Below are 15,862 nucleotides of genomic sequence, written 5' to 3'. Positions count from 1 at the left end.
GCTCTCTGCATCTCAAAATAGGTTTGTCTTTGAATGCCGCACAAACAAGTACATACCTTTAAGAGTGAAACTAACCATTTTCCTTGTGTTGTTGGCACAGATGTTGGTTAAGCTAATGGAATCTCATCCCCTCACCATTGATTTGGGGGCCCAATGATTCTGTGTTGTGGAGGCTGTCCTGTGTATTTAGGATGTCATCCCTGGTTTCCACCAATTGGGTGCTAGTAGCACCTCCTTCTCTCCAAAGCCTCTTTTTCTCCTAAGTTTACCCAATGGCCCCAAGATTTCCCACCATCTTATCTCAAGGTGCAACTAAAGTTAACTGATTCTAAGACAGCAGGGAATAAAATACACACAGAGAATATTTATACACTATACATATGGTATATTTATACATATACATATTTATACATATACATATGGTACTATTTTATCCCGCGCCTTCTAAATGACAAATATTTCATTACTACTGCCTGAACTAATGTTTTCAAAAATCAAATGGTCTCTTTACAAGGCTTTCTTTGTTCAATAATTTGTGTGTGTGTGTTGTGTGTGGGGGGGTGCTGGGGGTTAAACTCAGGACCTGTGTGTACTAGGCAAGCATTCGGTCACTGTGGTACATCTCTAGTCCTAAATGTTAGTGGCTTTTGTTTGTTTGTTTTGCTGAGGTGGGGACTGAACCCAGGGCCTTGTGCATCCTAGGCAAGCACTCTATCACTGAGCTACATACCTAGCCCTTTGAGACTTTCTTGAAGGAAATCATCAGAAGGGACTGTAGCGTCTCAAAGGAACACCAAGACCTGAAAAGGGATATTTTGCTTGTGTATGTAGTTGAAATTCAAGACAATGGCTGGTGGGCTCTGAGTTTTCTTATTTACCTGATGGGCAAATTCTACTTACACAACAGACTATAATCTTGTTAAATTATTACAGGCTATTCCATTTGTTTCAACAAATATTCATTGCTGATAAAATATCCTGTATGTTTTTGAAATGCTATAGTCATGGAAAAATGAGTAATCAGATACAAAATAACTATAAGATATACTCACTGGGTTTGAGAAAATGAGAAATGTGTAAAGAGGGAAGACTTGTGCCTAAAGGAGTTTATAAAATAATACACAAATGTAAGTAATTACGAAAGAGTGGTAAAGAGGATGGGACCTGCACAAGATCAGAGAATTTTAGGAAAAGCTACAGTCCACCATGGCCCTTCAGTTGGTCTTTTAAGAATAATCAAGAGTTGGTAGTAGAAGAACTGAAGATGGAGATTATTCATTTTTATTTGTATAAACTATCATATGATATTTTATAAGAACATATTTTGTCTGTGTAACTATAGAAAAAACTTAAAATTTGCACTAAAGGGGGAAAGATAGAAACTCCTGGGAAGTAACAACTACAATGGAAAGAGGAACCACTACCTTTCATGCAGGGCTTCGGTGATTCAAGCACTGCAAGGTTTAATCTGAAGCATTACCTCTGTCTTCCTGAGGTTACTGCATATGTCTATGCTTGCGATGCACTTCTCTCAAAAACTAGTTTCAACCTATGATTCTGCCTGATTAGCAATCCTAAGAACAAGGAATGGATAACAGACCAAAAAGTCTCCTCACTGACTTAACATGTGGTCACCCTTCTTATTTGGCATGAATCACTAAATCTTAATGTAAACTCATTTACATCCCTTAAGAGATTAGAAATGTCAAAGTCATAGACCGGGACTCTAAATTTAAACCTTAAACCAAGGCAAATAAATAATCACATTACAAGTGATGAAATGAATGTAGGAATCATTAGATTCATTCATTCATGTGATACTTAGAGCAGATGCTGAGTATTCAACATTACTGCAAATAAATAGTTTATTCCCCACGGATTTCCATACTTTGACCTTGCTCTTTTACTTCTTTATTTATATGAGTATGGAAAATAGACCCTCTTCAGTCTGTCACCTCTTTGCTTTGCGTAGGGAGCCTGGATGTCAAAAGTGAGGCAAAAACACTTTGTCTCTCTCTCAGTCTCTTTCCTTCTTGCTAAATATCTATGCCATGTTTGGGTCATAGTTCTTTCTCCTTTAATCATAGGTGGTTATTAGGCAGGAACAAGAGGGCGCTGCAGAGTCTGGGCCCCTAACTTTGAGTTCTCTGACTGTAGGTAAGCTCTGGGAGTGTGTATGCGTGTGTGTGTGTGTGTGTGTGTGTGGTGCTGGAGATGGAGCCCATGGCCTCATACCCACCAGGCAGTGCTCTACCACCAAGCCACATTCCCAGTCCCTGTAGGCATGCTTTTTCTTTCTCATGGCTTGCTGTTTTGTATCACTAACACAGTTCCTAATTATCAAGCTGCTCCCGCCCACTACTAGTGAGCTAGGTACTTGGACCTATATGATCTCATTTAATCTTCCAAGATCCTTAATGAGCGGGTATTATCATTTCCCATATTTTTGCAGGGGATATATGGTTGTTCCAAGGATCAAATAGTACTTGAAAGCACTTTGCAAACTGTCAGTCTGGAGATACACAGATGCTCATTATTAGTACAAATGCTTGGTAATAGCAGGTTCCTGGTGTTGAATCAACAAATGCCCTTGAACCACATCTCAAAACAACTGAAAGCAGCTTCTTGAAAGGTAACTCACTCCCTCTAATACCTCTCTGCCTTTTTCCTAGAGGCAGTACGACGCCCTTGCCTAATACGTTTATGGACGAATTTCCAGAAGAAAAGAGCAACAGCAATCACTTGGAAGAGTGAACTGAACAGTGAGTAGGTGAGGCCCTTGGTTACTGGGACCCTGTGCAGTTCACCTGGGCAATCCAGGGGCAAGAACAGTGTTTTCCTTTAAGCTCCCTGTGTGGGGTTCCTTCAGCTTTCCCAGGTCTATAGAGCTTCCAGAAGCAATAGGCCACACTCAGTATGAATCTCAAAACCTGCCCAGTTTCCTCTTCTTGGTTTTGAATCTAACCTTGCCAACTAGGAGTGACTGAGCTCAGGACAGCCATGTCAAGGGTCAAAGGAGAGGGAAATGAACACTCTACCAGGTCAGGATATCCATCCTAATGCCCAAGTTAGTAAAAATTCCGAAGGAGGTATGGCAAGCCCACCAGCTGGTGGGTTAACACACCAGCACTTCCTGGAGTTGGCCTCTCATCTCTTGTTTCCTAGAGGTGTGTCCTTGCAGACTGGAAATCACATCAACTGCCTCAGACCTTGGCTATTTACCAGACCTATCTGCCCTGCTCCGGAAGGATGTGAGGCCTCTGAGTGAAGCATGTGAGAAGGGCTGACGGCCCAGCTGTGAACAGCTGCGCTTTAATAAGAACGCATCCGGCCCGCATTTCAGCATGGAGCAGAGCCCTTACCTGCAACTCCAAAGGAATGAGCAGTGTGAATGTCACCATTTGTTCTCTCTGAATGTGGCTTTTCACTGAAACACATTTTCACTTCGGCTTCTGGAATCAGGCATTTTCCAGATATCGACACCAAAGTCAGCAATCTTTGGTAATTATTCATGTTAAAAATTATTCCATGGGTGGAGGGCTTTGGGACTCGCATAGTTCTTTTATTACATGTCATTTGTGCTAGACCATGGGAGCAGTGGCTTATCTTTGTTATTCCTTACTACGGTCTCCGTTTCCCCAGTGCTTATCTCCTAGCAGCTACATAAAAATATTCCTTGGGTGAATAAGAAAAGTTTCTTTTCTTTCGTTTAAAAAAAAAAAAGGAGGATTTGATGGAGCAGATAGGAGAAATAGCTCTGATAAAGACACAAAAGGGATAGGAGTTTTTCATGGTTTTCCTATTATTTCAGGAATAAAAACCTAGTCTATCCAGAGGTGAATAAAAAACAGTATTTTCCTGATCCCACCCCTCCCCCCTCAACAAACAGCAAAAGAGATATAAGGGAGGAAGCAGATGGTGACATTGCAACTCTGTGTATTCTGTACAAGTAGCACAGGGCTAGGACAATGTGGGGGCAGGGTGGGAGCCTTCTGCACGTTCCTTCATTCAGGGCGTCGTCCTACCCCTCCCTCTCCCTGTCTCCTTCTCCTGCACTCTTCTCCTCATCTATCTAGCTGTGTCAAAATGTGTCATGATATAAGCCCAATTGCCAGCTTCTCTTCCCTAGGAAAAAAAGTGTAGGTGTTTTCATGTCCGACCAGGAACATGAAAGACCAGCCACATGCCCTTCAAAATGGCATCTGTTTTTAAAGTCATTTTGTTCTATTCACCACCCACTGCATCTTAAAAAGTCCATTTCAGTACTCAGCTTTGTTTAGAAAGGACAAATCAAAGTTTCCACTCAGCTTTTGGAATTAGACAATTTCCAGATATTAACGCCACGTAATTCCCTTGAGGGTTGTTCAAAGTTTCCCATGTCAGCCAGAAACACAAACTCACCCTATAACCATGGAGTAATTTATGATACTGTGGAGAAATCCATGATTGGATTACAGCAATGAAACCTTTACTGTAACAGTAAAGCACAGATAAAATAATACCTCACGTTCCTCCAGTGCGTACTATGTGCTGGTCATTATGCTCAGCACCTTACAAGCATTTTCTTTTTGACAAGAAACACAAAGTGTGTTTTCCCTGTTAGTTTAAAAAGTCATACCTCGTGGATATGCAAAAGCCTTAAGCGCCATGCCAAAAAGTCCAGAACGCAGAGTGAATCAGTGCTAAGTGGATTTTACAAATGCAGCTGCATCAGAATTTTCCAGAATGCATATGGCACAAACTGAGGACAAATCAAATCTTTACCCACATTCACTTTTTCGGACCACTCATGATCACTTTATTATGTACCTGTTCAATATGAAAAATTTTACTGGTCTTTCTAGAAGTAATTTAGTTTATGATTTGTCAATGGCATAGGATGAAGGAGAATTTTGATTGTCACAGCCTAAGTGTTAGTTAATATAATTTCAGCAAATCATAACCAGCTTTAAATGTGTAACTGGTCTAGATGAATAGTGTTCTTTCAAAACTTTTCAACTTAAATTCAAATGCCATGCACAACAGATATTCCTGCCAAATATACACTTTGTATATTTAAATAAAATCAGGCCAATTTTTAAAATCTGCACATTAGAACCTTTGGGAAAAAACTGTCCCTGTTGTGAGCTGACATTACTGTCCACACTTTCCTTTCCTCTGTGGTGCCCCAGAGGCTGTCTCTGGCCCTTCAGGATAACCCAATGCATGCTGGCTCAACTAGAGAAAATGTTGGCATGAAGACATCTTCAAGGCAGCTTTTTCTGGTGGCCCTAGATATAAAGTCACATCACCACAGTAATTTCCAGAACATTTGAGAAGGCATCATCTTACACGCATGATGGGGGCCTGCACACAGGCCAGGTGTGTTTAAAAATCACTGTAAAACCACCGCACGTATTCCTGAAAACCTCAAAAGAGACCAGAAATGACTGACTCATTCAAAAGGTGATGCCGCTCGAGTTGGCCCTGTTTGATTAGAAGAGACACAGAACAACCCAGGCAGTAAAAAAGTGGGATTTAGTCCTAGTTCATGGTAACTACAGGCCTGCGTGACTTGAGGCAACTCCTTTTACCACTCTTCTGCCTTAATTTCCACAGCTGCACAGTGGGAATGGGCCAATGTGAGCTCCAAGGTGCTGTAAAATGTCACTGGTTGGCAGTAGGCACACTGAGGTTTGAACAGCATTCTCTTCAGAGTCAATCAATTTTGTGGCCAGAAGAAACAGCTACAAGTCATCATCACTGTATCTGTCCATGCCAGGGACACAGGACAAGGATCACACTTATGCCTGGATCCAGGAACTAATCAGCAGTGACACCTCCTGTTTCTTCTTAGTCTTCAGGGGCAACTTTGAATCTTACTTTTACACACTTCCGTTGACAGGGTGGTGGGTTTTGACATGTGATACTACATTTGCCAATTAATACAGAGACGACAAGATCTAAAATAACATGAATGCCTCTTCCTCCTTTTTTTTCCTCCATGAGCACAAAAACCCTGCCTACTCTGACATCCTCCTTTGATCTGTCTTCCAAAAAATATACATGCATTGGCCCCTCTCTCAAAAGGAAATCACTTCACGGTTACCTTACAGACAAGAGTAAAAACGCCCTAAACCTTGAACTTGGCATTCAAAGAATCAGCTTCTTCCCTTAAGGTGACTCTCCCAACATTATCCCTCCTGGCCCCTCAGTCAGCACCCTACACGCTAGCCAGCATTGTCCAAAGTCCCAAATTGACTTGCCTATCACTGCCGACAGGTCTCTGCTGGCCTTGTGCGTATGTGGAACGCCTCATTCTGATTCTCTGCTGCATAATCCACCGATCTGTCAAAGAGGCTTAAATCCCACCACCCTGAAGCAAGGTTTATTGTCTCCTCAAAACCACAGTCATGGCTTCTTCCTCCGAATCCCCAAACACTTGCTAACCCGTCAATTCTGCACACATCCATCCACATTAATTGTCAAGCCTGTGCTCGTGCCAGATGCTTTTGAAATAAAACTACAAAATGCATTAAAATAACAACATAGACCCTTATCTCACAAACAAATAATGCAAACAGTGACTAAAAAAACACTTGGCGGCTACTCTAACGCCAAAGTCCACGCACATAACTACTGCGCATTTTCCTCCTGGTTTCTAACAGTAGCTCTGACTACATTGCAGGTTTCCTCTGAGCCAAGCACAGTGCTAAGGGTGTACATGAAACACCTTATTTTGCCCTCCCATGTTTCTGGGAAAGTAAGCACAGAACATTTATTAGCTCTGTTTTACAGGCGAGTGTGAAACATGGCACAGGAACATTAAGCAATGTGCTCAACGATTACATCTGTTTCCACAGCCCCATAACTAAGAGGTACCTTGTGTACTCATCTGTGCCTTTTCCAGAACTCCCTGAGCTTACGATCATAACAAATCGTTAGGCAATAATACATTTCTCTGTGCAGGTGAACGAGGAGAAGAGGCGGCTCATGGGGGAATAGACAGGTGAGAAGGAGGGCCGAAAGGTAGTGGTCTTGAGTTTCCCATTAAGAACACATCCCTGGAGATGCTGGAGAGTGAAAAGTCACTCTATTAGAAATTTTTAAATCAAACCTAACAAAGTTAAATAGTTTTAATATGTTTTACCAATATTTGAAAGCCCTATTCTTATCACATGGGAATATTTAAAAATATATGCATTGCAGACTAAAAATTGTCAGAAAATAAGCGCAAACAGAACAGCATGTTGAGTCACGTGGAACTGGTGAGACCCCCATACAGCCAAAACATGTTAGAAGACACAGGCCTCACTCCTTCACATGCCACCTGATGAAGCATCACAAGGCATATCTGTATTTTAGATTAAAATCTAACCTGGAATTATTGTGAACCATTTTGAAAAAAACTACACAGGGTTACACAAAGGATGTCGCATGTGCTCAAAAGTAAAAATGGAATGATTGATACACAGTTTTTACAGACATCTAGTAAACTTCACATTGTTTTCAGATACAAGGCTTGGAAATAGTAGGTGAAATTGCCCTTTTTCTGGGAAGCCTTTCTCCATTGCAGGCTGGGGTTAGCATCATTGTACCTCCTCCATCATCAACAGAGAAAAAATGTGGCTGCTAGAATTTCCTACTAGACTCTAAGGTCATGAAAGGGGTGACTGTTTCTGTTCATATTACCTTTCCTTACTAAACATATAGTAACTTTTCATGACCTCTTAAAAAATCTAGATGAACTTGTACATTCTTAATAAGATGGGTTTAGAAGTCCTAAAGCAGTCAGGTATGGTGGTACACACCTGCAATCCCAGCTGCACAGGAGGCATAGATAGGAGGATTGTGGTCCAAGGCCAGCTCCAGAGAAAAAAGGTGAAGCCCTACTTGAAAAATATCTAAAGCAAGAAAGGGCTGGATGGTGTGGCTCAAGTGACAGAGTGCTTGTCTATCAAGTGTAAGGCCTTGAGTTCAAATCCCCAATATCACAAAAAAGTCCTAAAGCAAGAAAAATAAGAGTGTGATGAGCAGTACATGAAATTTTTACTTAGTGCGCAGCTTAATTATACTTCTCCTAGTTATTAATTGATTTAACAGAATAAAACAATTACTGAGCATATGGAAAATTTGAAGACAAATTTATTATAATATTTAATAAATAATGCTGCATCTGTAAATGTGACCATATATAAGAAGGTTCATAAATTAGTAAATGGAAAGATACATTTAAAAATACATATGTTTGGCACTTCAAAAAAACCTTCAAGAAAAAAATCGTCTTGTAAAGGATATATACCAAGTCCAAAATGACTTCCGCTCATTTATGAAACATTCAAGAAATAGTTCAAATATTTCAGGTAATAGCAATGTAGTTATCACTGCTATGTGTTTTGCCATCTCTCATGTCTGCAGAATGAACCATCCCTAAGGGAAACACTAGCTGCTTGAATTTGCCTCCATATCTCACACACACACACACACACACAATCCCTACTACTATTTCTTAAGGAAAAAAGTCTAGCATAGTATCTATTTACAACTTTATTATAAACTGGGGAAGAATTTCAAAAATAAAGAACCTTACACTCTATAAACTAAACCTAAGAGTAAAATTTCCTATCTTCAGCTCTGGATGGCAGAGCGACACAAGGAAGGCTTTAAATGGAACTTTCAGTCCAACTATTGAAAAGTTACAATGGGATGACCCATGTCATGTTACCCCAACAACCTCCCACAGCTCCCTCAGAGTTAGCACAGCAAAGCTGCACTTAGACCATCACTTTCAGCTCATTTGGAGGGGCAAAGCTGAAAGGGAAGGGCAAGGAAAGGTCAACTTTTTTCAGTTGGTATATTTTTATAGGTGGAACTAGAGAAAAGAAACAAGAGCTCCAACGTGGTATGTTGGAACAGAAAAAGAGGAATTACGGCATTGCAATTCCTTGAAAACTCTGGAATGCGTTATATTAAAGCCTTTAAATGTTAGTTATGTGGTCCACAAATCAAAAATTTAATCCAAGTTTGGAGGATTGAGAGTCTTCTTAAAATTCAATTAAAATCCTATTTTTATAAAAAAAAAAGTGGTATGTTCCATTCACAGACTTTGCATTGGCAAGATGACTTTTATTATCTTAAAATAGAGTTCAGGAAATGCTAGTTTAATTTGCTCCTTGCTTCAATATTTCCTGAGTGCCTTCTCAATTCAGAGTCTCTAAAAGTGTGAGATTACTGACATGACACTATTACAAATGATGTGGAAGATTTTATTTGCATGAATTCTACATGTTGGAATTTTTACGTCTTTTTTCTCTTACGCTTAGGTAAAAGATTGTTGTATAAAAAACTGTGTTCCATTTCTTTATATAAATATACATCTCTTATACTGAGATCTGATATAACTTAAAATGTCCCCCCAAATTCAGTGTTACTGAAAGAAATAATTATTCTTTGTAGCCCTTACAGAATCCTCCTCTTCGTGTAATGCACTTCTGTTAACAGAAGGACAAATGTATTTTCAAGCAGAGGTATCTGGGTCCTTACAGATTCACACAGTAAAGCAAGCCTATCACTGACTGTATCAATGAAGGCATCCACAAATTTCTCCATACTTTATCACAAACTTTATCAAAAATCTGTATCAATATAAGATGCCAGAGCTACTGAAAAATAAATGTCCAGAGCACAGTTCCTTTTTCAGAGCAAAGTAATAATTAACAAACACACACTCCCTTGGTTTGATCCTTTCTCCTTTCTTCAAAAATCAGTATTTCCATTGTACTTAAGGTTTAACAAAACAAGGAAGTACACGTGTTCACAAATGTGAGATAACGGAAATCTCACAGACACCTAAATGTCTTATATTCTTCTGATTTTTTTCGTTCTAACGTAAGTGGCATGTTTCAGAACAAACCTGCTATGCTAGTATATTATTTATTCAAAAGCACACCCGCACATTGTGTTCAGTGGCTGTAAATAATTGCTCATAAGCAAATTTTGTTGGACAGCTGGAAATGTGTTTTGGTACACTGGATACTGTCTACACGCTCATATTTGTGTAATTAGAAAATAAAAGACACTACACTGTTAGTTGTCCAACCCTCCCTGTGACAGTTCCAATGACAGATAACCCAAACCACTGACTTGATTAGATAAGTATCAGGGTTGATGACTGAAGACTTTCATTTTCATCACCAAAAGGGCTAGAGCAAGACAGTATCTTATCTCCTCATACACTTAAAGACGTTATATAAATAATTAATAACTGTGCTGTGACAGCACACAAGTAATAATCACAGCTTGATTACCAGATTTAAATATCAAGTCTGGGAGTCGTTGAATAGGGGGCATTGTCATTGTGATGTTTTAACAAACAACCATGAATCCAATCAAACGAACAGTCTTTCGATGAAGGAAAAATAGATCTGGCATATTGACGTCTGGAAAATGAAGATCAAACATCTCTGCTCAATCCTCCTGAACCCCTCCCTTCCCAACGACAAGAAAAGAGGCTATAAAGATCACTTTGGCTTTGAAAAATTGACAGCCATATGGGTTTCTGAAGAATCGACTCTAAAGGCACAATTTCTGCAGGCATTGGCGTTTCCTCTTCTTTCATTCACTTTCATGGTACTTTTCTTTGCTACTACTGCACAACATACACAAAACAAGTTGGCACCTTTCTTCCCTTGTCCACACCACCTAAATCCTTCCTCTACGCGGTTTAAAGGTGGATTTGTGCCAGCCACTCTTTGGACACTTGAAGTGAGGCCGGCTGCCCAGGTAATATATTTGCTGCCTGAGTGACATTTCGAAGCAGGGATTCACTTTAGCATGTCAACTTCCCTTAGCATGTCAAGAAACAGCAAAGCTGAATCCCAGATGTGGTCCGTTAATCCCACAGCCACAAAATGAACTATGAGACCCAAGTAAACACAACCACCCACTAGTGCTAAGGAGAAGTGATAGGAACCATTTGTTAAAGGTGACCATGTTCTCTGGGTGACAATACTCTGAATCATGTGATTCGTTTTGTTTGCTCAACAACTTGGTATGTGTTTTGCCTGAGAGAAAGGACTCCAGTATATATTTACTTAGAGCTTTTAGTTTATACTTCCTTCCCTTCTAATTGGTGTCTTGTGATCTAAAATTAGCTAGGAAACATAGTATCTCACTGTAACTCTCTCAGCTGAGTTTGCAATAATTAGCCTCACCATCTCCTGAAGTTGAACAGATGTCTGGAGACAGCTTTTTAATTTCTTCCCTAGTGCTTTCTAACCATATTTAGAGAGTGTTTCTTTTTAATTTGACATATAGGCATATTAATTATTATCCCCCAAGGCTGAATGAGGCTAATAATTTAATGATAAACGTAAAGTTCAAACAATCTTGCTTAGAACCTGACAGAATAAGAAGCCTACACGGAAAGGAATTCTTTTGTGAAACCCGAGATTGTCAGAACATAGTTCACCAATAAGCCACATATCATTTACACAAGGAAGCAAAGGTCACGTGTCCCTTAAAATCCCAGATTTGCTACAGGCATTCCTCCTGCTGGTCTTTTGTTTGTGCAGTAACTAGATACAGGTACAATGGGAGTGAATTCATTTTCCTGGGTGAGTGAAGAAAATAAATGCCCCCCAATGTCCACAGTTAGATTTTATCTGCCATTTCTTCTTGCCTTCATTTCCCACCCCCCCACCCCCATCTCTCTCCTTCTCTCTTGGAGAGAGGCAGCATTCTTTTTGCAAGAACTGCAGGGATTGCAAATGATCCAGAAAAACTGCAAGGATTGAAAACAATCCAGAGTTACAGACTTCGCCCTCACCTTGACAACGCTAAACTTATAAGCAGCAGTCAATTGTACAAGATATGGGTATTGTGAAACGCTTCTAGGCTGCCAAAAACATGCTCCCACTAATCAGATAACAAAGGTGAAGAGAAAACCTTCACCTGCCATGTAGCTAGCAGTGAATACACTTCTTATTCCGTGACATTTGCTGGCAGAAAGGAGTTGGCTTAAGGCGGATCGGACTAACCTTCAATTTGTCATAGCGCTCACTCAAAGCTGCCACCTGATGATCGCGGTGCCGCCCAACCAGTTTACACAAGGCACAGATTAACTGGTCATCGGTCACACAGTACATATTCACCTTCTCATCCTCATGTTCCAGGCACATCAGCCCCCGGATGTGCGAGTCCGGGATTGGCTCAATCAGACGATGGCCTGTAAAGGGCTTCTTGTTCGGGTGAGTGGCTTTCAGGCACTCGTCACAGTAGGACACTTCGCAAGTGACACAGGTCTTCACAGCGTCCTGGGCAGGATCCTGGTCACAGAACTGGCAGAGGACCTTCTCGGCAGAGGACATGGTGTTGGCGTCAAAGGCCCGCTCCCGGCGGGTCTCGCTGGGGGAGTTGGGCCCGCTCACTGATGCTTTCTGGAACCTGTCGATGATGTTCTGCAGGGTGACGTTGCGCTTGAGCCCGTCTAGACCTCGCTGGCTGAGCGTGATGACATGCCGGCAGGTGGGGCACTGGAAGGCGCTGATGGACTCCACAGGCTCGTTGGTGGCACAGTGCGACACCAGGATGCGGTGGGCGCAGTTGAAGCAGAGGCTGTGTGCGCAGGGCAGCAGGAGAGGGTCTTCAAAGAGCTCCAGACAAATAGGGCAGGTCAGCTCCGACTCCAGCGTTTCCATCTTCAGGCAAAGCTCTCTGGTGTCATCAGCAAAATCCAAGGAAGCTGATCAGCTATCTGGAAACAGAACGTAAGATTTGATTAGGCACGAGGGGGTCAGCCATGGGGGGCTGTCAGCTTTCAGTGCATTGCAGAATAATTCCAAACTCAGGTCGTAGAAGGGCAAATGTGTGTACATTCCAAACAGTTCTCTCTGTTCCCTGGGGGCAAAGGAGTAAAAAAAAAAAACAAAAACAGCCAATGTTTCCCTCGAAGTTTCAGTTGCTGAAAGTGGTGGTTTTTTTTTTTTTCTCTGTCTTCCTTTTGGGCAATATTGGTTTTTCAAAGGCCTCACTCTAAACTGGCAGGTAATTGAAACTGTAATTTCTATAATTTGGACTTAATCAGAATAATCTTCTGCCACAGCTGGGATTTCCCTTGGGTTGAAAATGAAAACGTAGGCATAGCCCTTCATGAACTGCAGTGATTTGTAACTGTGACTGGATGCTCTTACAAACTCATGTAGATGGGTTGTAAAGACTTTTACTCCGCAATACCAAGCCAGGCTTTCAAATAGCAGAGGGGGCAGTCGCCATAAAAATGGGCATTAGCCAGACACGAAATCAAATGCATATAGATTTCAGGAGAAACAATCGTGCTTAAATATGGGATGTCATTGTCCATGGTACACTCCTGAGAGAAAGCACTGGCTTCCACAAAGGTGATGGTGACACAGACAGTATCTCTGGCATGTGTTTGCTACTCTGCCGATTAATTCTATTGTTTAATCTAGCAGTGGGACATGGGTGGCAAGAAAGAAGTAGAAAAAATATCTGGGGGTCTTTGGGGTGGCTACAGTGAGCTTGGGTGCTAATGGCTAATATTTAGAACAACAATTTAGTTTATTCAGAGCAAGGATTTGGGTGGTTATCATCTTCATTTGGTAAGTTCTAATAATTAATACATTTAAGAAGCAATTTAAAGAGGCTTACAAAGACTGCTAAAGGACCACAGGGTTGTCACTGTCACCAGCAACAGGCCAGGCTGATAGTAGGTCACGCCTCACACTCACAGCCATTCTAGCCCAGGCATGACGTCCGCCAGCTTTGTCGCTCCCCTCCAGGCCACCTTCGGGTGGCCCAGCTGCACGCTCCCTTGCTATAAAGACCTTGCTGCTTTTGTGAACTCCTGCTGGCCTGCCCTTCAAAAGGGGAGGGCAAAAAATCCCACACAAGCCTTGGTTCATTAAGGTAAAGAGGCCTCATGCTCATTAGCAGGCCTGGGAACCAAGCCTCTTTGAACCTTCTCCCTTTCAAGGCCATTAGCACAGGGCTATGGAATCAGAGAATAGTGCAGTTCACCCAGTCGTCAGGAGGGAGGTGCAAATCACTCACGGTGGGGGGGGGGTCTCAGCCGGATTTATGGGAAGGCTGCACTTCCAAGGCTATGTTTAGTGATTCTGATAAGCAGTCGTTTGTATTCACACCTCCGCTTATTTACAAAATTCACAATTTCTAGAAAACCCTCACCCTGTCTGAAAGACCCTCCCTCCCAGAGATCTTGTAGTGCTTTGCAAAGTGAATACTCATCTCGCTACCGACAGAATAGCAAGTGATCATTGGAAGTGTAAAGTATTTCCTGAGCCTGCTAAAAATTAAAAGAGCTACTAGCTTCATAAAAGCCTAGCTTAAGAAAAACCTACAAGCATTCGCTCACATTTCCTACACAAGAATGAATAAAGGTGTAGCTATCATGGGGCATAAAGCTCCCTCATCTTTCCACAACCTGCAATGGAAACCCAAGGGCTACTCTTGTAAGAAATGTAATCTTCCTCACTTGGTCCCCATCAATCTTTCCTGTAAACAGCTGGGGAAAAAATGGAAAGGTTTTTTTTTTTTTTTACCTATTAAACATAATTTTTTGGTTAATTATGGAAAAAGAGTGATCTGTGAATCAAAGGTCTTCTCTTTCCCATCAGAAGTATAGAAACTAGCCAGGCACCAGTGGCTCACACCTGCAATCCTAGCTACTCAGGAGGCAGAGATCAGGAGGATCCTCGTTTGAAGCCAGTCCCAGGTAAATAGTTCGAGAGACCCAACACAAAAAGGACTGGCGGAGTGGCTCAAGTGGTAGAGCGCTTACCCAGAAAGCATGAAGCTCTGAGTTCAAACCCCAATATCACCAAAAAAGAAAAAAAAAGCATAGAAATTAAAGGAAAATGGTAGTCCTCTCGCTCTGCTTTGTTCTCATGTGAAATAAGCACACTCACTGGCAGGAGCGCATCAGACTCTGAAGGGCAAGGATGAATATGGTTCTTTCTATTTTATCTTATCAATTAATTAATTTGGAGACAGTTTGTCGCTATGTATCTGGGGCTGACCTCAAGCTCGCTATGTAGCTCAGGCTGTCCTTGAACTTGTCATCCTCCTACCTCCACCTCCCAAGTGCTGGGACTACATACATGTATCACCACTCCCAGCTCTCATTTTTAACCTAACTTTTAACTGGCATACAGTATTTGTGCATATTTGTACAGTATTGTAATTCAGTACACGGGAAACCAGTGTGGAGGTTCTTCAAGGAACTGGAAATACAACCACCATACAATCCACTACTGAGCATATACCCAAAGGAAATGATCGTAATTTTAGTGCAAATGCCAGGATTCCATCCTTGAGCAGCACTGTGAGACTCTCCACGGGTGATTCCATTGTGGACCCAAATAGAAATACTAGCATTTTATTCATCCATTTAAGAAATGCTTACTGCATGCCAGGCACTGGAGCCAGCTCAAGAAGCCAGAATCTGGCGTTCTCATCACCCCATCTCTATCATCATAGGCCATCTGGTACCTGGGTTATCACAAGACCTTTCTAAATGGTTTCTTGGCTTCTTCACTTTTGTCCCTCACCTACAGTCTGTCCTCCACTCAGAACCCAAAAGCCTGCCAAGACATGACCGATCCTGTCTCTCCTCCGCTGTGCTCTCCAGGGGCTTCCCACCTCAGTCAAAGAAAAACTCAACAGAATAAAACCAGCCCTAGAAAACAGACTCAGACAGTGAGCTCATCTCCGCCCACGCTACCCCTTGCCTGCCCTGCCCTGGGCACATGGCCTTCTTGAGAGTCCTCAAACATGCCAAACGTGTCCCATCCTCTGCTCACACGCACATAGTCTTTGGTATCTGCATGACTCTGCTATAGTGTCA

The 15,862-nt window shown here is 41.7% G+C and overlaps 1 protein-coding gene across 4 annotated transcripts in view; it reads right to left on the bottom strand.

Moving 5' to 3' along the window:
* Nucleotides 1-15,862, bottom strand: part of Mid1 (midline 1) — a 328,176-nt gene that overhangs the window by 86,617 nt on the left and 225,697 nt on the right. For 3 of the 4 annotated variants that reach the window (XM_074064164.1, XM_074064163.1, XM_074064165.1), the window contains exon 2: nt 12,018-12,733. In XM_074064164.1, the coding sequence (XP_073920265.1) occupies nt 12,018-12,677 (660 nt within the window). In that variant the 5' untranslated portion in view covers nt 12,678-12,733. The remainder of the gene's footprint in view (nt 1-12,017; nt 12,734-15,862) is intronic. The other variant, XM_074064166.1, reaches the window with a different exon arrangement.

This window comes from Castor canadensis, chromosome X, assembly GCF_047511655.1.
Source record: "Castor canadensis chromosome X, mCasCan1.hap1v2, whole genome shotgun sequence".
Classification (NCBI taxonomy): Eukaryota; Metazoa; Chordata; class Mammalia; order Rodentia; family Castoridae; genus Castor; species Castor canadensis.
The sequence above is the reverse complement of the archived record's forward strand: the minus strand, read 5'-3'. Positions and strand labels throughout refer to the sequence as shown.